General features: G+C 37.4%; 1 protein-coding gene across 1 annotated transcript in view; it reads right to left on the bottom strand.

The window, feature by feature from the left end:
• Positions 1 to 5,579: 5,579 nt before the first annotated feature.
• MEGF9 (multiple EGF like domains 9) overlaps positions 5,580 to 23,950 on the bottom strand; it is a 137,201-nt gene continuing 118,830 nt past the window's right edge. Inside the window, exons 5-6 of the mRNA XM_023545342.2 lie at positions 12,175 to 12,444; positions 5,580 to 10,600 (exon numbers count right to left, since the gene is read on the bottom strand). Of these exons, the coding sequence (XP_023401110.2) occupies positions 10,149 to 10,600; positions 12,175 to 12,444 (722 nt within the window). The 3' untranslated portion in view covers positions 5,580 to 10,148. The remainder of the gene's footprint in view (positions 10,601 to 12,174; positions 12,445 to 23,950) is intronic.

The following is a 23,950-nucleotide window of genomic DNA, read 5'->3' as shown; positions in this document are numbered from 1 at the left end:
CTTTGGGCATGACAAAGAGAGATGGCATTTCAAAGACAGGGCAGGTCCATAACAAACAGTAAAGGCAGGAATGGGCAAATTTTACTCAGGAACCATTGGGTTATCAAGCTTGGCTCATAGAGTATTCATATAGTGGAATACAGGGAGAAGAGCTGGACCAAGTGAGTAGGGCTCAGATCACAGAGAGCCTTGAAAGCAGAGGCTTTTCTCAATAACCCACCCCAAATAATAAGACTTAATTTCCTCAGTAGTAGGGATTTGTATCTTGAAGAAAAATTGTACCAATGAAGTGGGACATATTTTAACCAAAATTTCATTTGCTTCCACACTTCTTTTCCTTTTTAAAAAAATTTTAAGAGTGGTGTTGAGGTATAAGTGACACAATGAACTGCATATATTTAAATTGAATAATTGGATGAGTTTTTAGAATGTGTATACATTCATGACACCATCACAACTAAGATAATGAATGCAACCATCACCCCCAAAATCTCCTTTTGCGTCTTTGCAATACCTTCCTCTGGTCCCTCCCTGCCCTATCCTCAGGCAACTATTGATCTGCTTTCTGTCTGTATAAATTGGTGTACATTTCTGGAATCTTGCATAAAAGGAAGCATACCATATGCACTCTTTTTTTAGTTCTGGCTTCTTTCACTCAGCACAACTATTTTGAGATGAATCCATATCGATATGTGTACCAGTAGTTTATTCCTTTTTATTGCTGGGAGTATTCCATTGCATAGATACACTTCAATTTGTTTATCCATTCACCTGATAGACCTTAGGGTTGTTTCCAGTTTAGGTCTATTACAAATAAAGTTGCTATATACATTCATGAACAAGTCTTTTTGTGGACATATTTATTCATTTCTCTTCGGTAAATGCCTAGGAATGGAATGGCTGAGACATATGGCAGAGGTATGCTTACCATTTTAAGAAACCGCCAAACTGATTTCCAGAGTAGTTATTGCATTTCATATTCCCACCAACAGTGTATGGGAGTCCCAGTGGGTGTCCAAAAAACTCACTGCCAACGAGTCCACTCATAGCCACCCTACAGCACCAAACTGCCCTGCAGGGTTTCCAAGGCTGTAATCTTTATGGAAGCAGACTGCCACACCTTTCTCCCATGGAGCAACTGGTGGTGGCTCGAACTGCCAAACTTTCAGTTAGCTCTTTCCAGTTGCTGTACATCTGTGCAAAAACTTGATATAGTCAGTTGTTTTAATTTTGGTCAATCTAATGGGCATGTAGAGGTATCTTATCCTGGTTTTAATTTGCATTTCCCTAAACTGACTCTACAGCACCTATTAACAATGACTAATGATGTTGAGCATCTTTTCATAGGATTATTTGCTCGATGAATATTGTTTGTAGTGTTGATTTTTTCTTTGCCAATTTTTAAACGGAGTTGTTTGTCTTCTTATTGTTGAGGTATGAGTTCTTTATGTAGTCTATATACAAGTCCTTTGTTGGATGTAAGTTTTGCAAATATCTTCTCCCAGTATATGGCTTGCCTTCTTATTTCTGCAACAATATCTTTTTGTGTGTGTATGTGGTGAAATACACATATAGCAAAAACATTTGCTATTTCAAACATTTTTACATGTACAATTCCGTGACATTAGTCACCATGATATGCAACAAGTACCACTATCCATTTCCAAATTTTTCCATCATGCTTAACAAAAACTTTGTACCCTTTAAGCAAGCCCCCCTCATTTCTCCCTTCCATCTGCTCCTGGTAACCACTAATAAACTTTGGTCTGTATACATTTGCCAGTTATGGATATTTCATGTAAACTAGATTATAATATTTGTCCTTTTGTGTCTGACTTATTTCATTTAACATCATGTTTTCAAATTAATCCACGTTGTAGCATGTAGCAGAACTTCATTCTCTTTACGACTAATACTCCATTGTATGGATATACATTTTGTTTATCCCTTCCTCTGTTGGACACTTGAGTTGTTTCCACCTTTTGTCTATTGTGAATAATACTGCGATTAACATTAGTGTACAAGTACCTGCTTGCATCTCAGCTTTTGAGTCTCTTGGACATATATACCTTTGAGTGGGATTGCTGAGTCATATGGTAATTCTGTTTAAGATTTTGAGGAACTGACAAACTTGTTTTCCACAGCCATTGCACCATTTTACAGTCCTACCAACAATAGACGAGGGTTCCAATTTCTCCACATTCTCACGAACACTTATTGTTTTCCATCTATCTGAAAATAGCCATGTTAGTGGGTATAAGTCGGTGAGTGCCTCATTGTGGTTTTGATTTGAATTTCCCTGATGGCTAATGAGGTTGAACACCTTTTCATGTGTTTGTTGGCCATTCGTACATCATTTGTATATCTTCTTTGGTGAAATGTTTATTCAAGCCCTTTGTCCATTTATTGACTGGGTTGTTTGTCTTTTTGTTACCTTACACAATAAAGGCTTCGAGACCTATTTCAACAATGGATTCATGAATATGAAATAACAAACACAAAATAGATAAATTGAACTTCATCAAAGTTGGGGTTTTGATTAGGATTACATTGAATTTCTAGATCTACTTGAAGCCACCTGTATATCCCCCTCTCCCTTCCAAAGCTATCTTTACTTTTGTATTAATCATTCTGTTTTTTTTGCAGTTTTTCTGCATATGCATATAATTCTAAACAACACATTATTCCATTTCCTATTTTTTACCCTTGTATAAAAGAAACTATACTATGCATATTCTCTGTGACTTTTTGCTCAATTTTGTGACTCATCCGTATCGCGGTAAAACCCAAAAACCCATTGCCATCCAGTCGATTTCAACTCATAGCGACGTCGCGATTGCTGTATATAACTGTAATTAATTCATTTGCCACTACTGTATGAAATTCTGTTCCGTGTATATGGATAGATCGCAATTGATCTGTTCTTCTACTGACAGACATTTGGAGTGTTGCCCATGACTTTGTTATAACAAAAACTGCTGCAGTGAAGAATGTGATGTCCATGCCCAATGAAGAATTTGGTGCACATGCCTAGGAGTTCACATGCATCTAGAGTCTCAAGACTGTATTATACCCACAGTAGAATCACGTGCACAACGTCAAAATACCCTATTTTTGTTCACTTACCTTTGATTTTGTTTTAAATAATTCTTTCTGATCATTTTAATGCCTGTGTATTACGCCAACAAGTGTACGCACTAAACCACACCCTTATCGTTAACCACCTAGGATTTGTTCCCCCCTTTTTCTAACTTAATACAGAACTCAGTATAAAAAATTTTGGTGCAGATGTCTTTGCTTTTTAGGTCATTTCCTTATGACAGATTCCCAGGAGTGAGTATCTTGAATCAAGGGTGTGCCAATTTACATTGCTGGGAGGGTTTTCATTGGTGAAATACACAAACTAATCCCGATCCAAGTAATCCTTAATCCTGTTGGGATAATGAATCCTTTTGAGAATTATAAAGGTATGGACCTTCTTTCCAGAAAACACACACAAAACTGCATTCACAGATACAACAGCATATGATTTCAAGAGTTTCTCAGACCCTCCGAAGCCCATGCATTGACCATTCCCTTGAATAAGAAATATTGTCCTACCCAATGAATATAAGATTTCTTATATTACCAATGAATAGATTCACATGCCAACTCTTGTGTCTATCGATTACATTTTTTTTAAATCATCATTTACTTAGTACCCCAATGTGCTGGCACTGTGCTAGGTACCAGAGACAGAAGAACAAATGCTTTTGGCTCCAAGAAATAGAGTCTACTGGGGAAGACATAGATTAACAAGTATTCACAATAAAACATGAGCAATAAGAAAGTAATTCATTAGGCAAAATAGAGATGCAAATCAGGAATTGCTGAATGTTTCTTTACCATGTGGTTGCAAAGAACTAATAAACATTCTCAAGGATGTTACAGGCAGAGCAAACAGCACCAAAATGAGAAAGACATTATATAACCTGGTATATATAGTTATGTATAAGTTTAAGGCGGTTGGATTCAAATGGGAGTGGGCATGGGGAAGAGATGAGACTTCCTTTTTGGGGGCAAAGATTAAAAAAAAATTGACATATACTTTATCAGTTGATCTGACAACACAAAGAAAATCACAAAAGAAAATTTCCTCCCAACACTTCCTTTATTGCCCAAACCTACCTTTATTACATACAAAGGAAACATTTGCCTATTTTTTCTGAAACTGTCTGAAGTGCAGTGTTCAACATACAAGGGTTAAAACCTACTTATTAATACAAACAAGCAACACGTTTTAAATTTAACATTGTCTGATGGCTCTCATTTTGTAAGCGGAAGTATTAGAAAGCCTGTACAATAATTACGACAATAAATTCTTCATAAAATTCTCTCGAAGAACTAGCTTATAGGTAAAACTACGATGTTAACATTCACTTAGAATGTTATTTTCAGAAGCCTGTTAGTTGGCACTCCTAACACTATCAATCACGAAAAACAGATTTTGTTGTTTTTAACTTAACATCACTTTTTTAATGTAACTAAGCACAATTAATATTTTGAAGTTACTGATACAATATAGGTTTAATCATAATGTGGAATTTTTCTTAAACATATGCATTTTATACTCCTGTGGAAAATGAATACAACCAATTTAGATAATGTAATCTAATGTCTCTACTTGATAAACTAACTGAAAGTACGAATACAATACTATAAAAGTAATGTTGACAATATTTCCTCTCCGTGTGGTTAGTCTGTATACATGATTACTTTCTCTTGAAATTTTGTTTAGATTTCTGGCATGCTTATTCTGTTTTCTTAAAATAATATCCAACTCATATCCACCATGGAGCCATGTGATATAGATACTCAAGGTGCGATTATGAAGTAATGAAGCCTATTTTTGGTGTGATTAAAAAAAGGAAAAACAGGATTTAAAAGTGTAAATATCAACCAACTGAAGCTGAATAAACCAATTCAAGTTTATAAAGATCTCAGCACAAATAAATCCCTGACTTATTTTTTCTTCTTTTTCAAAATACCCCTTGGATCTCTAGATGGCACCCCATTAAACACCATTTAGCTTTGTCAAAATTGAGGATCTTCAAGCCAACCTTAAAATAATAAAAAGATGTGCATTACCTAATAAATACATAGAACATGGTTTCCTCCAGATTTCTACTAAAAAATTTTTTTAAAGGTAAATTCTTTACATGTGTGAAAAAGAAATCCAAATGGAGTAAGTTTTGTCTATAAATTTTCATGGAAATCCCAATTGATCTTATAGGGGACAGGTAAAAGGACAAACAAAAATATATGTTAATGCATGTTTTCTTCTCAGGATAAAAAAAAATTATATATGTATATATAGATTTTTTTTTTTTTTAAAGAGAGGGAATCTTCTTCATGTGTTAGTTTCTGCCAAGTGGAAAATGTTCTTTAAATGAACTTCTTAAACAAAAAGCATAGTCAATACATGAAGGGTTCAAAGGTTTTCATGAAGTAGGTTGAAAATAAATGATCCTTGACATAGATTAAAAGACTTCTAACAAACCTGACCACATAAAAAAGTAAAACAACAAATCTACAATAGGTACAAATTATATACATTTATTTTTTAATAATTTTAAATAACACTCTTGTATAAATTCTTTCATATATTCAAATCATACACAAATTTAGAAATGCATCATGAAGCCTAGTACAGCAGATATATGAGACACGTTTTTAAAGTTTGCGTTAGGATTTTAGGGACATAAATACAAGTTTAATGTTTCAGAAACATTCCCTAACTGCTTTGGCTGAAATTTAACATATTACAGAGTGCTTGTGCCTAGCATTAAAACTTGACTTTAAGTCATTGAGCTTTTGGATTGACTTAGATCTGAAGCTCTGGGCTCACATTCTAGGGCTGCTGTCAAAGTTTTTCCGTACGCACAACTAACAAGTAAGAAAGATTCCTGATTGACTTTGAAAACGCATAATTTTAATGATCCATAACTTTTAGATGATTTGATATTATTTGACTTCTTCAGATGAGTCAGTGTGTTCTCAGTGGTTTTCCCTTTGATATCGTCATCAGCCCAGGGTTAAAGAGAAACCTGCATTAACCTTCCACTACTCCCTTAAAAAAATCCCTTGCACACACCAAACTCATTTTAGCTCCTGAGCTCCTTACTACAAAGATCATAACAGACCAAAGGTTCATGCATGAGATAAAAAATGTTTCCCTTGCTCTAATGATTACTGTGGGTTGCGTTTTACTTCTCTGAGCTTTTTTATCAGAGAGCTTTCCTTGAGATGTATAAATTCAACTCCTACCCACATACCCCAAAATATACCAACCAAGGGATGTTCATTGTAAGTGTTTACTATGTGTCCTATCTGTATAGGACCAAAGTGCATGATCTAATTAATAACCCAGTTCCAACTACTGAAGCTGTCAAGAGGAAGTACTGGTGCTTTTAGCTCTCTACCTCTAAAACAGCACAAGAAGAGCTAACTGTCCTGAAGGCACTCAGCTGACCAAAATGAACCAGAGTCGTCACTGAGTGTTGCTTTAATGGTCAAACTTCCTGGGAATATTCAAGCTAAAGAGTGGCAATGTAATTTCAGGCTTCTACAAATTCTCTCCAAAAAGTCTCTCTCTTCCCACCACATGACCGTTCTGCGCTCCTCTCTTAAAATCCAGGTATTCCTGGGAAGATTAACAATCAGGCCCATAGGACTTAAGTATAAATGAAGTTTAGCTTTTATTACCATTTTTCTTTATAACTGGAGAAATTCCATTAATAGGAGAGCTCTGTTTGCTAGAGGGTAGAGGGAGGGAGGGGAAAGTCAGGGAGGACAAAGACATACTTAACAACATTATCTAGGGCATCTAACTAGCAGAGATATATATGGGCTTACTAAAATGAATTAAAGATAAAAGCATCGCTTAATAGCAGTCCGTTTCTGTTATTTATCAATAAGATTCAATCAGCCTTATTTTTAAAAAAACACGCTTCTAAACCTTAGAAAAAATTATTTCCATATCGGGCTTTCTAAAGGACTGATGGGATCCAGCTGCTGGATACCACTGCTCACAGGGATCGTGCCTTTAGAGGAATGGATATTGTGCAGTGCATCCCGTACTGTTTTCCTAGTCTGACTGCAGTGGTACATCACTTCGTAAGTGATCTACATTTTAGAGCAAAATTATTTCCACAAGCAAAAAGCTGGGGACACTAAAGTGTATTTATTAAAATTTGTAAGACCTTTATTTGTTTCCATTGGGAAAAATTAAGAACATGACCTAGGAGATATTAACAAGTATTTAAAGATAATCATTCTTTCTGATTCAATTTTTGCAATACCTTTTAAGGTCTGTTGCAAGGAATTGCTACATAGACAAAATCCTGACTATTTTGCTTTGGCTCTAGACTCCAACAAACACTCCTTTCTTGATTGGGATAACTTCTGTTTGACAAGCATTTATTTCTCACTGTCCCCAAACCCTAACTTTTTGGGGGTAGGGTATCTGGAAAGGGCCTGGTGGCACAAAGCGCTCTGCTGCTACTCAAAAGGCTGGTGGTTCGGACCCACCCGGAAGGAGAAAGACCTGGTGATCTGTTCCCATAAAGACTGGCCTAGAAAACTCTATGGGGCAGTTCTACTCTGCCACATGGGGTTGCTATGAGTAGGGATCGACTTGATGGCACCTAACAACAACAACAACGGGGTATCTGGGAGGAAGGCGGATCTGTAGAATTGTACAGTGCAGTGCACGGTCTGTACAGGCATATGCAGCAGCCGCTAGGGAAAGCAGGCTAGGAAGGATAGCCCAAAAAAACCAAACCTGTTGCTGTTGAGTAGATTCCGACTGATAGGAAAGATAAGTTCATTTTAATGAAGTACAAGCTGGCAGTACTGTTTTCGTATCTCTAATAACAGCTCCAGATAGTAAACCTCCTGTCCTTCAAGCTGCACAGCCCTAGGTTGCATCTTGTCCTTAAAAAAATTTAGAAACATCCACAGATGGGACCCTTCCTCCCAGCCTTCTTGTGTCGTGACCAGGCAATTTCTGCATTAGAATACAGTGGAAAGAACATGTGCTTTGGAGTTAGGAGTCCTGATTCCAGGCCTAATAATGACACACACTGTGCAGCTTGAGCAAGATACTGAACCTCAGTCTCCTTATCTGTAAAACGGGGACAATAATCACTTCCTCAGGGGTCTATGGTGAGGAACAAAGGACACACATATAGAAAAGTGCTTTGCAAACTGCAAGGGGCTATAGAAATATTAAATAATTTTAAGGTACTGTAATGCAATATCTACTTTTGTGAGCAATGGCCAAATACGCAGAGCACCCCAGGTTATCAGAAGTAGATTATCTGCTTGTACATTCTTCAGAGCATCCTCCCTAAACCCTGAGAACAATTTATGGGTTTTTTTTACAGAAGGATGATCAAATTCCAGAATTTTCTCTGGGGAAGTTAGGCAATGGTGTCAACTTGAATGTCCTAGGTCTAAGCTAATAAGAAGTCTTCACTCTTTTTTTTTAACCACTTCACAGTTTGCTGCTCCTCCTAATACATAACTGTATTTGACTTCTGGCTGCCTTCTCTGGCTCACTTAATCCACAATCTGTTGATATCACAATAGATGAGAACAACAGTGCATGGCCTCTAGGGAAAAACTATATCTAAAAGCAAGGGCTAACTACACATACCCAACTACAGAGGTACTCTCTAATCAGACAAGAAGATAGGAGACCTGTAGCACCTCTGAGAGACAGGACACACCTTGTGGCAAATGAGTAACAAGCTATGCTGAAATAGAGGAAGGGCTATGGGGCGGGGGGAATATAAACATTTCACAGGCATGAAAACCGGGAATTCCCAAGTGATATGACGGCTTTTCTTTTCTTTTTTGGAATGAAAATATTTCTAATTCCTTTGGAAGACTATTTTTTGTGTATAGGAAAAAAACTTTTTAAAATGAGGATATGTTTCACATTAATCTATGTAAAGGTTAACTCTTACACAGGGTGGCTAGTGTCTAATTGGGTGAGTAGTTTGGGGAGTATGGCCTGTGTCCCAGCTTAGCAATCATTGACTTCAAACTCTATTGCTTGAATCTATACCCTTTATAAGTCAAAGGGTATATAACTCTACTTTTGGATTGAGAAAAAGAAAGAAAGATTAGAAACATTCAACCTCACAAATTTCAGCAATGTCCAAAGAGAGACTAAAAATGACTGGTGCTCACCAGAGTCCCAGCTCTAGCAATATTGCCATCCATTTTACAGTATTTTAACCAATCCAATCCTAATATTTTCTTTTTACATTGTCATTAACTGCTGTACAAATAAATTCCAGATAAAATATGACATAATTTTTTTTTACAAATAGATACAAATGTTGACCAAATGTGCTCATTAACTATGTACACCTTATTTCTCTAGGGGCAGGGATATTCCTTATTTTTAGACGATTGGTCATTTACACTGAGACCCTGAGGAGGACCACCAGCTTCCTGCTCCTGGATGCTGCCTTCATTCTCTCTCTATCCTTAGAAGCTTACCCTGTGCTTTAATCCCATCATTGAGCAAGAATCCTGGAAAAATCAAGCCCTTCTAAAGATCTTCTTGGGACTTTTCTGCCCCTATTCTACAAATGATCAAGATTGCGTATTGTGATACAGTCTGGAAATAGCTTTTCCTCAATGACATCTTTTAATACAGAAAAATCAGTATCATCCCTGACCCTCCTTTTAAACAATGTGTTTCAGGAATGGAGATGAAGTCTTCCAGCAGTCCTTTCCCTCTGCACATTCATCATCCTGTTATAGGTGGTTTGGTGAACACTTCCCCAAGGGTCTATTTGGAGGTCAAAGTGAATTTGGGCTGCAGAATGTGGTTCGGCTTTTCTATACACCCATGTGGTTTGGTACAAAAATATACTTTACTTCAAGTCCTTAACAACAGTGAATGCTTCAGATCTTCATGGCAAAACTGTAAGTACCAGGCTAAGTGCATTACAAATTTGTACCTGAAAATTTCAGATGCACTATTTGCCTTTGCTTTCTCAGCAGACTATCCAGGCTTTGTCTGGTCCAAAGGCTGATGCTGTCTTAATATGCACTGTGGTTTAACAATCCAGTAGAATATTCCTATTTCCTTAGGCTTTGTAGTTATGCATGGGTGTCGTCAGGGTGAGTTGCCCATTGGGAGCCACTTCATTGCCATCGTCTTCCAACAATCCTGACACATCTGCATTGGGAATGCTGTCATGGTAGCTGCTGAAACTGATATTATCTTCTTTCAGCTCGATGGTCCAAAAGGGGGCATTCAGTTTTCGGTTTTGATACTCCCGGTACATATACACAGCCCCCACAAATCCCATTAGCAGTACCACCACAATGATGATGACTGTCAAAATGATGATGTTAAATTGGGTCCATGATACATCAGCTAAAGCTGAAGTACTGTTTTCAGAAGAGCTTACTGAAAAGATAGTCTGCAGGGTTGTAGGGGTAAATGTACTATTTATAACAGGGGTGGGCACTGATGTGGTCAAAGAGGCATTGGAAACCAAAATGGTAGAACCTTCAGGTGTTGGAACAATAACTTCTGAAAATAAAAAACAGAGAATGAAATGTAAAAGACAAAATTATTTAGTTTCGAGAAACAATAAAAGAAATACACATGGGAGTGGAAGTTGATGTGGGATGTTGATATGAAACTCTGCTTTAAGGTAATACAAGTTGAAGACAATTTTTAAAGACATGATAAGAATCAGGGTCTGGAAAGCTAGGCTACTATATTCACAGCAATATTATTCGCCAATATGTATACCATCTATATTAAAATCTTTGGGAAAATTCCAATGTTGCAATTTTCCACCCTTCTTTACTCTTGGATGGATTAGTACAAGTTCCTGAAAAGGCAGTAAATATGTCACTACTGAGTTCTAGATTACTTGGCTAAAAATGACAGGGATAGATGACAATCATTTGAACTAAGTCCAACATGTCCGATAGCATTTCACAAGGGTGAAATTCTCCTCAAATGAGGTGAAAACAAAATAGGAAAAACTGTGTTTCTAGTTATATCTGAAAAACACTATTTAAATGTCCAAAGTTGATGTCAGCCATGTGAAAAAACAGTCTTCCTTTAGTGCCATGTGTACTTCTTCCTTTGCATAGATTATAGCTATTTTATAATTAAGCTACCTGAACCTCTAATGGCTGCATACCTTAGTGGAAAGATCAAAGGCTTTGGAATCAAACAGAACTGTGTGGCTATAGACAAGCCAATATTTTTAAACTTGAGGTTCTTTATCTGTAAAATAAGAATAATAATATCTACTTTTCAGAGCTGGGAAGGATTAAATGAAATAATATACTATACAAACATTATCACACTTAATATTTTGCAGTACCTGGCACATAGTGGGCACTCAAAAAAATGATTACTATTTATTATTAACATTCATTCAGCATCTATTAGGATATCAAAGAGTAGTTTGTAGAAGACCATAGTCTAATCTTTCTGTGACCTAATAAATCCTGAATGTCTCTAATTCATCCTGAACTTACAATCATCATTAATTTTTATGTAAACTCTTATTTAACTTGCCTGTAAGAAACATTTTTCTGTATAAATAACTTTTTCTTTTGAAAACCAAAATCAAAAGGATTTTTAAATACTTAAGTGTCCAAATGATTATTATTTATTGTTTTCTCCACCATACATGGGGAAACTTAGGCCCAAAGTTAGGACAGATGCTAGAATAAACTCTAGTTTCTCAGGGGAACTTCTAACCAGATTATAGGTCCCTGCTTGGAAAGACCTTTGATGATCACTGAAAGTGATGAGAATACAGAAAGCAAAGAATAAAAAAAAGATAGAACTTTTAAATTATTAACAACAGCAACAACGATAAAAAAAAAAAAAGATGAAGAGAAAATGTAAGAATGCTGCAATGACTTTGACTTGGTCCTCAAATTTCTGGAGTTCACTGTGGTGTGTCAGGAGAGCAGCAGGAATGGAAGAAAACCTCTTTAGGCAAATATCTATCAAAATCTATTTCCAGAAAAATCTTCTGGTGGGATTGGAAGGTTTTACAAAGTTAAAGGTAGCTGTCCTGAAATTTTCATTGCTAGGCTTAGATATTAAATTTACAACCTTAGGTGAAGTTTTACCTTTCTTGATGCAATTTCCCTCGAGGTCTCGAACATAACCTTCTAGGCAGTTCTCACACCAAAACCCAGTGGTGTTATGGAGGCAGTTGATGCATTCGCCACTCTCAGGCTTGCAAATCTTTGGAGTTTTAACTGGGTCCACGTGGTCATGACATTGGCACTTTATACAGATGCTGTCAGAATTGTAATAGCCATTTTCACATTTATTGCAGTTCCAGCCTGTGTAACCATCTTTACACTGGACACATTTAGGTTCCAATTCACCCAATTCTAAAAGAGACAGAACACCAATATAATTTAGTACAGTCTAAGTTACAATTAAAAATGCAAAACAACTACTAGTCCTAAAAAAAGGTTTACAAACCTTTTGTTCATTCTATTCATACTACTGATTTTAAACAGCTTAATTGACATGTATTTCACGTATCATACAACTCACACATTTAAAATGTACAATTCAATGCTTTTTAGTATAGTCAGAGCTCTGCAACTGAGAAAGGATATTAATTTACCATTCACTAGGGTCGCTATGAGTCAGAATTGACTCAATGGCAACAGGTTTGGGTTTTTCCGGTTTTATGGGGCCCTGGTGATGCAGTGGTTAAGAGCTCGGCTGCTAACCAAAAGGTCCGCAGTTCAAATCCACCAGCTGCTCCTTGGAAGCCCTGTGGGGCAGTTCTACTCTGTCCTATGGGTCACTATGAGTCGGAATTGAATCAACGGCAATGGGTTTGGTTTTCGGTTTTACCCAAACACCTACCAAAATGGTAGGGTGATCTAAAGTAAATTACTAAACTCTAGACCTCAGTTTCCCATCTTCAAAATAAAGGGATTGAACCAGGTGACACTTAGATTGCTTTCAGCAATAAAAGATGGCAGTTGAATGACTTAACACCCATTCAAACAATGGTAGACAAAAAAAAAAAAAACACTCAACAAAAGAGCATATTCCTTCTTTAGGAGCCTATAGCTCACACAGGCATATTTTGCAGCATTTTTGTGTTGCAACACACTATAACAACAATAATTAATGTGAAAAATGCTTATTAAAAATAGATTGTAGCTCTCGATCATTAGCCATTACAGAAATGCAGATTAAAATTACGATGAGATTCCATCTCACTCCAACAAGGGTGGCATTAATCCAAAAAACACAAAATAATAAATGTTGGAGAGGCTGCGGAGAGATTGGAACTCTTATACACTGCTGGTGGGAATGTAAAATGGTACAACCACTTTGGAAATCTATCTGGCGTTATCTTAAACAGTTAGAAATAGAACTACCATACAACCCAGAAATCCCACTCCTCGGAATATACCCTAGAGAAACAAGAGCCTTCACACAAACAGATATATGCACACCCATGTTTATTGCAGCTCTGTTTACAATAGCAAAAAGCTGGAAGCAACCAAGGTGTCCATCAACAGATGAATGGGTAAATAAATTGTGGTATATTCACACAATGGAATACTACGCATCGATAAAGAACAGTGACGAATCTGTCAAACATTTCATAACATGGAGGAACCTGGAAGGCATTATGCTGAGCGAAATCAGTCAGAGGCAAAAGGACAAATATTGTATAAGACCACTATTATAAGATCTTGAGAAATAGTATAAACTGAGAAGAACACATACTTTTGTGGTTACGAGGGGAGCGGGGAGGGAGGGAGGGAGAGGGTGTTTTTACTGATTAATTAGCTGAAAAGAACTGCTTTAGGTGAAGGGAAGGACAACACTCAATACATGGAAGGTCAGCTCAACTGGACTGCACTGGACCAAAAGCAAAGAAGCTTCCGGGATAAAATGAATGCTTCAAAGGTCAGCGGAGCAAGAGCGGGGGGTTGGGAACCATGGTTTGAGGGGACTTCTAAGTCAATTGGCAAAATAATTCTATTATGAAAACATTCTGCATCCCACTTTGAAATGTGGTTTCTGGGGTCTTAAAAGCTAACAAGCGGCCATCTAAGATGCATCAATTGGTCTCAACCCACCTGGAGCAAAGGAAAATGAAGAACACCAAGGTCACACGACAACTAAGAGCCCAAGAGACAGAGAGGGCCACATGAACCAGAGACCTACATTATCCTGAGAACAGAAGAATTAGTTGGTGCCCAGCCACAATTGATGACTGCCCTGACAGGGAGCACAACAGAGAACCCCTGAGGGAGCAGGAGATCAGTGGGATGCAGACCCCAAATTCTCATAAAAAGACCATACTTAATGGTCTGGATGTGACTAGAGGAATCCCGGCGGGCATGGTCCCCAAACCTTCTGTTGGCACAGGACGGGAACCATCCCCGAAGACAATTCATTAGACATGAAAGGAACTGGACAGAGGGTGGGAGAGAGATGCTGATGAAGAGTGAGCTAATAATATCAGGTGGACACTTGAGATTGTGTTGGCATCTCCTGTCTGGAGGGGGGATGGGAGGATAGAGAGAGTTGGAGGCTGCCAAAGTTTTCACGAAAGGAGAGACTGGAAGGGTTGACTCATTAGGGGGAGAGCAAGTGGGAGTAAGGAGTAAGATGTATATCAACTTATATGTGACAGACTGACTTGATTTGTAAACGTTCACTTGAAGCTCAATAAAAGTTAATAAAAAGAGGCAGGGCCAAGATGGCGGACTAGGTGGACGCTACCGCGGATTCCTCTTGTAACAAAGACTCGGAAAAACAAGTGAATTGATCACACACATAACAATCTACGAACCCTGAACAACAAACACAGATTTAGAGACGGAGAATGAACAAATATGGGGAGGCAGCGATTGTTTTCAGAGCCTGGAGCCAGCGTACCAGTCAGCGGATTTTCTGGAAAAACTAGTTTCCCAGAGATGGCTCGGAGACAGCAGTCCATATCAAACCACTTAAAGAAGCAGACCATGACAGCTTCTCCAACCCCCCAAACAAAAGAATCAAAATCTTTCCCAAATGAAGATACAATCCTGGAATTATCAGATACAGAATATAAAAAACTAATTTACAGAATGCTTCAAGACATCACAAACGAAATAAGGCAAACTGCAGAAAAAGCCAAGGAACACACCAATAAAACTGTTGAAGAACTCAAAAAGATTATTCAAGAACATAGTGGAAAAATTAATAAGTTGCAAGAATCCATAGAGAGACAGCATGTAGAAATCCAAAAGATTAACAATAAAATTACAGAATTAGACAACACACTAGGAAGTCAGAGGAGCAGACTCGAGCAATTAGAATGCAGACTGGGACATCTGGAGGACCAGGGAATCAACACCAACATAGCTGAAAAAAAATCAGATAAAAGAATTTAAAAAAATGAAGAAACCCTAAGAATCATGTGGGACTCTATCAAGAAGGATAACTTGCGGGTGACTGGAGTCCCAGAACAGGGAGGGGGGACAGAAAACACAGAGAAAATAGTTGAAGAACTCCTGACAGAAAACTTCCCTGACATCATGAAAGACGAAAGGATATCTATCCAAGATGCTCATCGAACCCCATTTAAGATTGATCCAAAAAGAAAAACACCAAGACATATTATCATCAAACTCGCCAAAACCAAAGATAAACAGAAAATTTTAAAAGCAGCCAGGGAGAAAAGAAAGGTTTCCTTCAAGGGAGAATCAATAAGAATAAGTTCAGACTACTCAGCAGAAACCATGCAGGCAAGAAGGGAATGGGACAACATATACAGAGCACTGAAGGAGAAAAACTGCCAGCCAAGGATCATATATCCAGCAAAACTCTCTCTGAAATATCACGGCGAAATTAAGATATTTACAGATAAACACAAGTTTAGAGAATTTGCAAAAACCAAACCAAAGCTACAAGAAATACTAAAGGATATTGTTTGGTCAGAAAACCAATATATCAGATACCAGCACAATATAAGGTCACAAAACAGAATGTCCTGATATCAACTCAAATAGGGAAATCACAAAAACAAACAAATTAAGATTAATTAAAAAATAAATAAATAAAAATAATACACATAACAGGGGATCATGGAAGTCAATAGGTAAAAGATCACAATAATCAAAAAGAGGGACTAAATACAGGAGGCATTGAACTGCCAGATGGAGAGTGATACAAGGCAATATAGAACGATACAAGTTAGGTTTTTACTTAGAAAAATACTGGTAAATAATAAGGTAACCACAAAAAGGTATAACAACTCCATAACTCAAGATAAAAAAAAAAAAAAAAGATAAAAGCCAAGAAAAACATAACGACTCAACCAACATAAAGTCAAACACTATGAAAATGAGGATCTCACAATTTACTAAGAAAAATGTCACAGCACAAAAAAGTATGTGGAAAAACGAAATTGCCAACAACACACATGAAAAGACATCAAAATGACAGCACTAAAAACTTATTTATCTATAATTACACTGAATGTAAATGGACTAAATGCACCAATAAAGAGACAGAGAGTCACGGACTGGATAAAGAAACACGATCCATCTATATGCTGCCTACAAGAGACACACCTTAGACTTAGAGTCACAAACAAACTAAAACTCAAAGGATGGAAAAAAATATATCAAGCAAACAATAAGCAAAAAAGAAGAGGAGTAGCAATATTAATTTCTGACAAAATAGACTTTTGACTTAAATCCACCACAAAGGATAAAGAAGGACACTATATAATGATAAAAGGGACAATTGATCAGGAAGACATAACCATATTAAATATTTATGCACCCAATGACAGGGCTGCAAGATACATAAATCAAATTTTAACAGAATTGAAAAGTGAGATAGACACCTCCACAATTATAGTAGGAGACTTCAACACACCACTTTCGGAGAAGGACAGGACATCCAGTAAGAAGCTCAACAGAGACACGGAAGACCTACTTACAGCAATCAACCAACTTGACCTCATTGACTTATACAGAACTCTCCACCCAACTGCTGCAAAGTATACTTTTTTTTCTAGTGCACATGGAACATTCTCTAGAATAGACCACATATTAGGTCATAAAACAAACCTTTGCAGAGTCCAAAACATCGAAATATTACAAAGCATCTTCTCAGACCACAAGGCAATAAAACTAGAAATCAATAACAGAAAAACTAGGGAAAAGAAATCAAATACTTGGAAAATGAACAATACCCTCCTGAAAAAAGACTGGGTTATAGAAGACATCAAGGAGGGAATAAGGAAATTCATAGAATGCAACGAGAATGAAAATACTTCCTATCAAAACCTCTGGGACACAGCAAAAGCAGTGCTCAGACGCCAATTTATATCGATAAATGCACACATACAAAAAGAAGAAAGAGCCAAAATCAGAGAACTGTCCCTACAACTTGAACAAATAAAAAGTGAGCAACAAGAGAACCCATCAGGCACCAGAAGAAAACAAATAATAAAAATTAGAGCTGAACTAAATGAATTAGAGAACAGAAAAACAATTGAAAGAATTAACAAAGCCAAAAGCTGGTTCTTTGAATTGATAAACCATTGGCTAGACTGACTAAAGACATACCGGAAAGGAAACAAATAACCCGAATAAGAAACAAGAAGGACCACATCACAACAGAACCAAATGAAATTAAAAGAATCATTTCAGATTACTAAGAAAAATTGTACTCTAACAAATTTGAAAACCTAGAAGAAATGGATGAATTCTTGGAAAAACACTACCTACCTAAACTAACACATTCAGAAGTAGAACAACTAAATAGACTCATAACAAAAAAAGAGATTGAAACGGTAATCAAAAAACTTCCAACAAAAAAAAGCCCTGGCCCGGACGGCTTCACTGCAGAGTTCTATCAAACTTTCAGAGAAGAGTTAACACCACTACTACTGAAGGTATTTCAAAGCATAGAAAAGGACGGAATACTACCCAACTCATTCTATGAAGCCACCATCTCCCTGATACCAAAACCAGGTAAAGACATTACAAAAAAAGAAAATTATAGACCTATATCCCTCATGAACATTGATGCAAAAATCCTCAACAAAATTCTAGCCAATAGAATCCAACAACACATCAAAAAAATAATTCACCCTGATCAAGTGGGATTTATACCAGGTATGCAAGGCTGGTTTCATATCAGAAAAACCATTAATGTAATCCATCACATAAATAAAACCAAAGATAAAAACCACATGATCTTATCAATTGATGCAGAAAAGGCATTTGACAAAGTCCAACACCCATTCATGATAAAAACTCTTACCAAAATAGGAATTGAAGGAAAATTCCTCAACATAATAAAGGGCATCTATGCAAAGCCAACAGCCAATATCACTCTAAATGGAGAGAACCTGAAAGCATTTCCCCTGAGAATGGGAACCAGACAAGGATGCCCTTTATCACCGCTCTTATTCAACATCGTACTTGAAGTCCTAGCCAGGGCAATTAGGCTAGACAAAGAAATAAAGGGTATCCAGATTGGCAAGGAGGAAGTAAAGTTATCACTATTTGCAGATGACATGATCTTATACACAGAAAACCCTAAGGAATCCTCCAGAAAACTACTGAAACTAATAGAAGAGTTTGGCAGAGTCTCAGGTTATAAAATAAACATACAAAAATCACTTGGATTCCTCTACATCAATAAAAAGAACACCGAAGAGGAAATAACCAAATCAATATCATTCACAGTAGCCCCCAAGAAGATAAAATACTTAGGAATAAATCTTACCAAGGATGTAAAAGACCTATACAAAGAAAACTACAAAGCTCTATTACAAGAAATTCAAAAGGACATACTTAAGTGGAAAAACATACCTTGCTCATGGATAGTAAAAATGTCTATTCTACCAAAAGCCATCTATACATATAACACACTTCCGATCCAAATTCCAATGTCATATTTTAAGGGGATAGAGAAACAAATCACCAATTTCATATGGAAGGGAAAGAAGCCCCGTATAAGCAAAGCACTACTAAAAAAGAAGAAGAAAGTGGGAGGCCTCACTCTAACTGATTTCAGAACCTATTATACAGCCACAGTAGTCAAAACAGCCTGGTACTGGTACAACAACAGGCACATAGACCAGTGGAACAGAATTGAGAACCCAGATATAAATCCATCCAGCTGATATTTGACAAAGGACCAGTGTCAGTTAATTGGGGAAAAGATAGTCTTTTTAACTAATGGTGCTGGCATAACTGGATATCCATTTGCAAAAGAATGAAACAGGACCCATACCTCACACCATGCACAAAAACTAACTCCAAGTGGATCAAAGACCTAAACATAAAGACTAAAACGATAAAGATCATGGAAGAAAAAATTGGGACAACCCTAGGAGCCCTAATACAAGGCATAAACAGAATACAAAACATTACCAAAAATGATGAAGAGAAACCAGATAACTGGGAGCTCCTAAAAATCAAACACCTATGCTCATCCAAAGACTTCACCAAAAGAGTAAAAAGACCACCTACAGACTGGGAAAGAATTTTCAGCTGTGACATCTCAGACCAGCGCCTGATCTCTAAAATCTACATGATTCTGTCAAAACTCAACCACAAAAAGACAAACAACCCAATCAAGAAGTGGGCTAAGGATATGAACACACACTTCACTAAAGAAGATATTCAGGCAACCAACAGATACATGAGAAAATGCTCTCGATCATTAGCCATTACAGAAATGCAAATTAAAACTACGATGAGATTCCATCTCACTCCAACAAGGGTGGCATTAATCCAAAAAACACAAAATAATGTTGGAGAGGCTGCGGAGAGATTGGAACTCTTATACACTGCTGGTGGGAATGTAAAATGGTACAACCACTTTGGAAATCTATCTGGCGTTATCTTAAACAGTTAGAAATAGAACTACCATACAACCCAGAAATCCCACTCCTCGGAATATACCCTAGAGAAACAAGAGCCTTCACACAAACAGATATATGCACACCCATGTTTATTGCAGCTCTGTTTACAATAGCAAAAAGCTGGAAGCAACCAAGGTGTCCATCAACAGATGAATGGGTAAATAAATTGTGGTATATTCACACAATGGAATACTACGCATCGATAAAGAACAGTGACGAATCTGTCAAACATTTCATAACATGGAGGAACCTGGAAGGCATTATGCTGAGCGAAATTAGTCAGAGGCAAAAGGACAAATATCGTATAAGACCACTATTATAAGATCTTGAGAAATAGTAAAAACTGAGAAGAACACATACTTTTGTGGTTACGAAGGGGGGAGGGAGGGAGGGAGGGAGAGGGTTTTTTATTGATTAATCAGTAGATAAGAACTGCTTTGGGTGAAGGGAAAGACAACACTCAATACATGGAAGGTCAGCTTAATTGGACTGGACCAAAAGCAAAGAAGTTTCCGGGATAAAATGAATGCTTCAAAGGTCAGCGGAGCTGGGGCGGAGGTCTCGGGAACATGGTTTGAGGGGACTTCTAAGTCAATTGGCAAAATAATTCTATTATGAAAACATTCTGCACCCCACTTTGAAATGTGTCATCTGGGGTCTTAAATGCTAACAAGCGGCCATCTAAGATGCATCAATTGGTCTCAACCCACCTGGAGCAAAGGAAAATGAAGAACACCAAGGTCACACGACAACTAAGAGCCCAAGAGACAGAAAGGGCCACATGAACCAGAGACCTACATCATCCTGAGACCAGAAGAACTAGTTGGTGCCTGGCCACAATCGATGACTGCCCTGACAGGGAGCACAATAGAGAACTCCTGAGGGAACAGGAGATCAGTGGGATGCAGACCCCAAATTCTCATAAAAAGACCATACTTAATGATCTGACTGAGACTAGAGGAATCCCGGCAGCCATGCTCCCTGGACCTTCTGTTGGCACAGGACAGGAATCATCCCCGAAGACAACTCATCAGACATGAAAGGGACTGGTCAGTGGGTGGGAGAGAGATGCTGATGAAGAGTGAGCTAATTATATCAGGTGGTCACTTGAGAGTGTGTTGGCAACTCTTGTCTGGAGGGGGGATGGGAGGATAGAGGGAGAGGGAAGCTGGCAAAATTGTCACGAAAGGAGAGACTGAAAGGGCTGACTCAATAGGGGGAGAGCAAGTGGGAGTACGGAGTAAGATGTATGTAAACTTATATGTGACAGACTGATTGGATTTGTAAATGTTCACTTGAAGCTTAATAAAAGTTAATTAAAAAAAAAAAAAAAAGAATGTTGCTGCCCTAACTTGTACGAACTCCCTACTTGTAAACCCCTTTAAAAGTAGCCTGCCTCCCCACCATTGGCAAGCAGTCTTGGCAACAGCAGCTCTGACTAACTCCTTTTCCTTGTACAATGAAATAAACATGCCTTTCCTGTCAAAAAAAAGAAAGTAATGATAATAAATGTTTATAGATTCAAAAAAAAAAAAAATAGATTGTAGATTGATGCAGAGAAGGCATTTGACAAAGTCCAACACCCATTCATGACAAAAACTCTCTGCAAAGTAGGAATAGAAGGAAAATTCCTTAACATAATAAAGAACATTTATACAAAGCCAACAACCAACACCATTGTAAATGGAGAGAGTCTGAAAGCATTCCCCTGGAGAACAGGAACCAGACGAGGATGCCCTTTTTTACTACTCTTATTCAACATTGTGCTGGAGGTCCTAGCCAGAGCAATTAGGTTAGATAAAGAAATAAAGGACATCCAGATCGGTAAGGAAGAAGTAAAAGTATATCGACTTGCAGATGACATGATCTTATATAGAAAACCCTAAAGAATCCTCAAGAAAACTACTGAACTAATAGAAGATTTCAGGATACAAGATAAACATATAAAAATCAGTTGGATTCTTCTACACGAACAGAACAGCAAAGAGGAAATCACCAAATCAATACCATTTACCATAGCCCCCAAGAAGATAAAATACTTAGGAACAAATCTAACTAGAGATGTAAAAGACCTATACGAAGAAAACTACAAGGCACTACTGCAAGAAACCAAAAGAGACCTACGTAAGTGGAAAACATACCTTGCTCATGGATAGGAAGACTCAACATTGTAAAAATGTCTATTATACCAAAAATGATCTATAGATATAATGCAATTCAAATCCAAATTCCAATGACTTTTTTTTAATGAGATAGAGAAACAAATCACCTACTTCATATGGAAGGGAAAGAGGCCCTGGGTAAGTAAAGCATTACTGAACAAAGAACAAAGTTGGAGGTCTCACAGTACCTGATTTTAGGACATATTATACCACCACACTAGTCAAAACAGCCTGGTACTGGTACAACAACAGATACATATGGAACAGATACAATGGAACAGAATTGAGAATCCAGACAAAAATCTATCCACATATGAGCAGCTGATATTTGACAAAGGCCCAAAGTCAGTTAAATGGGGAAAAGACAGTCTTTTTTTAATAAATGGTGCTGGCATAACAGGATGTCCATCTGCAAAAAAATGAAACAAGACCCATATCTCACATCATGTACAAAAACTAATTCAAAATGGATCAAAGACCTAAATACAAAATCTAAAACGAATAAAGATCACAGAAAAAAAAATTGGGACAACGCCAGGAGCCCTAATACATGGCATAAACAGTATAAAAAATATTACTAACAATGCACAAACACCAGAAGAGAAACTAGATAACTGGGAGCTCCTAAAAATCAAACACCTGTGCTCATCAAAGACTTCACCAAAAGCATAAAAAGATTACCTACAGACTGGGAAAAAGTTTTTAGCTGTGACAATTCCAGTCAACATCTGATCTCTAAAATCTATATGATACTGCAAAAACTCAACAACAAAAAGACAACCCAATTAAAAAATGAGCAAAGGGTATGAACAGGCACTTCATCAAAGAATACATTGACGCAGCTAACAGATACATGAGCAAATGTTCAGAATCATTAGCAATTAGAGAAATGCAGATCAAAACTACAATGAGATACTATCTCACTCCAACAAGGCTGACATTAATCCAAAAAAACACAAAATAATAAATGTTGGAGAGATTGGAACACTTATACACGGCTGGTGAGAATGTAAAATGGTGCAACCACTTTGGAAATCGATTTGGCACTTCCTTAAAAAGCTAGAAATAGAACTACCATACGATCCAGCAATCCCACTCCTTGAAATATGTCCTAGAGAAATAAGAGCCTTTACACAAACAGATATATGCACACCCATGTTCACTGCAGCACTGTTTTACAATAGCAAAAAGATGGAAGCAACCAAAGTGTGCATCAACAGATTGAGTGGATAAATAAATCATGGTATATTCACACAATGGAATACTACAGATGGATGAAGAACAATGATGAATCTGTGAAACATTTCATAACATGGAGGAATCTGGGAGGCATTACGCCAAATGAAATTAGTCAGTTGTAAAAGGACAAATACTCTACGAGACCACTATTATAAGAACTCGAGAAATAGTTTAAACACTGAAGAAAATATTCTTTGATGGTTATGAGGGTGGGGAGGAAGAGGGGTATTCTCTAATTAGATAGTAGACAAGAATTATTTTAGATGAAGGGAAAGACAACACAAAATATGGAGAAGTCACTACAACTGAACTAAACTAAAAGCAAAGAAGTTTCCCGAATAAACCAAATGCTTCAAAGACCAGGGTAGCAGGGGAGGGGGTCTGGGGACCATGGTTTCAGGGGACATCTAAGTCAATTGGCATAATAAAATCTATTAAGAAAACACCTGCATCCCACTTCGGAGAGTGGCATCTGGGGTCTTAAACACTAGCAAGCGGCCATCTAAGATGCATCAATTGGTCTCAACCCACCTGGAGCAAAGGAAAATGAAGAACACCAAAGACACAAGGTAATTATGA

This window comes from Loxodonta africana, chromosome 9, assembly GCF_030014295.1.
Source record: "Loxodonta africana isolate mLoxAfr1 chromosome 9, mLoxAfr1.hap2, whole genome shotgun sequence".
Classification (NCBI taxonomy): domain Eukaryota; kingdom Metazoa; phylum Chordata; class Mammalia; order Proboscidea; family Elephantidae; genus Loxodonta; species Loxodonta africana.
Note: the sequence above shows the minus strand (reverse complement) of the source record. Positions and strands in the feature narration are given on the sequence as shown.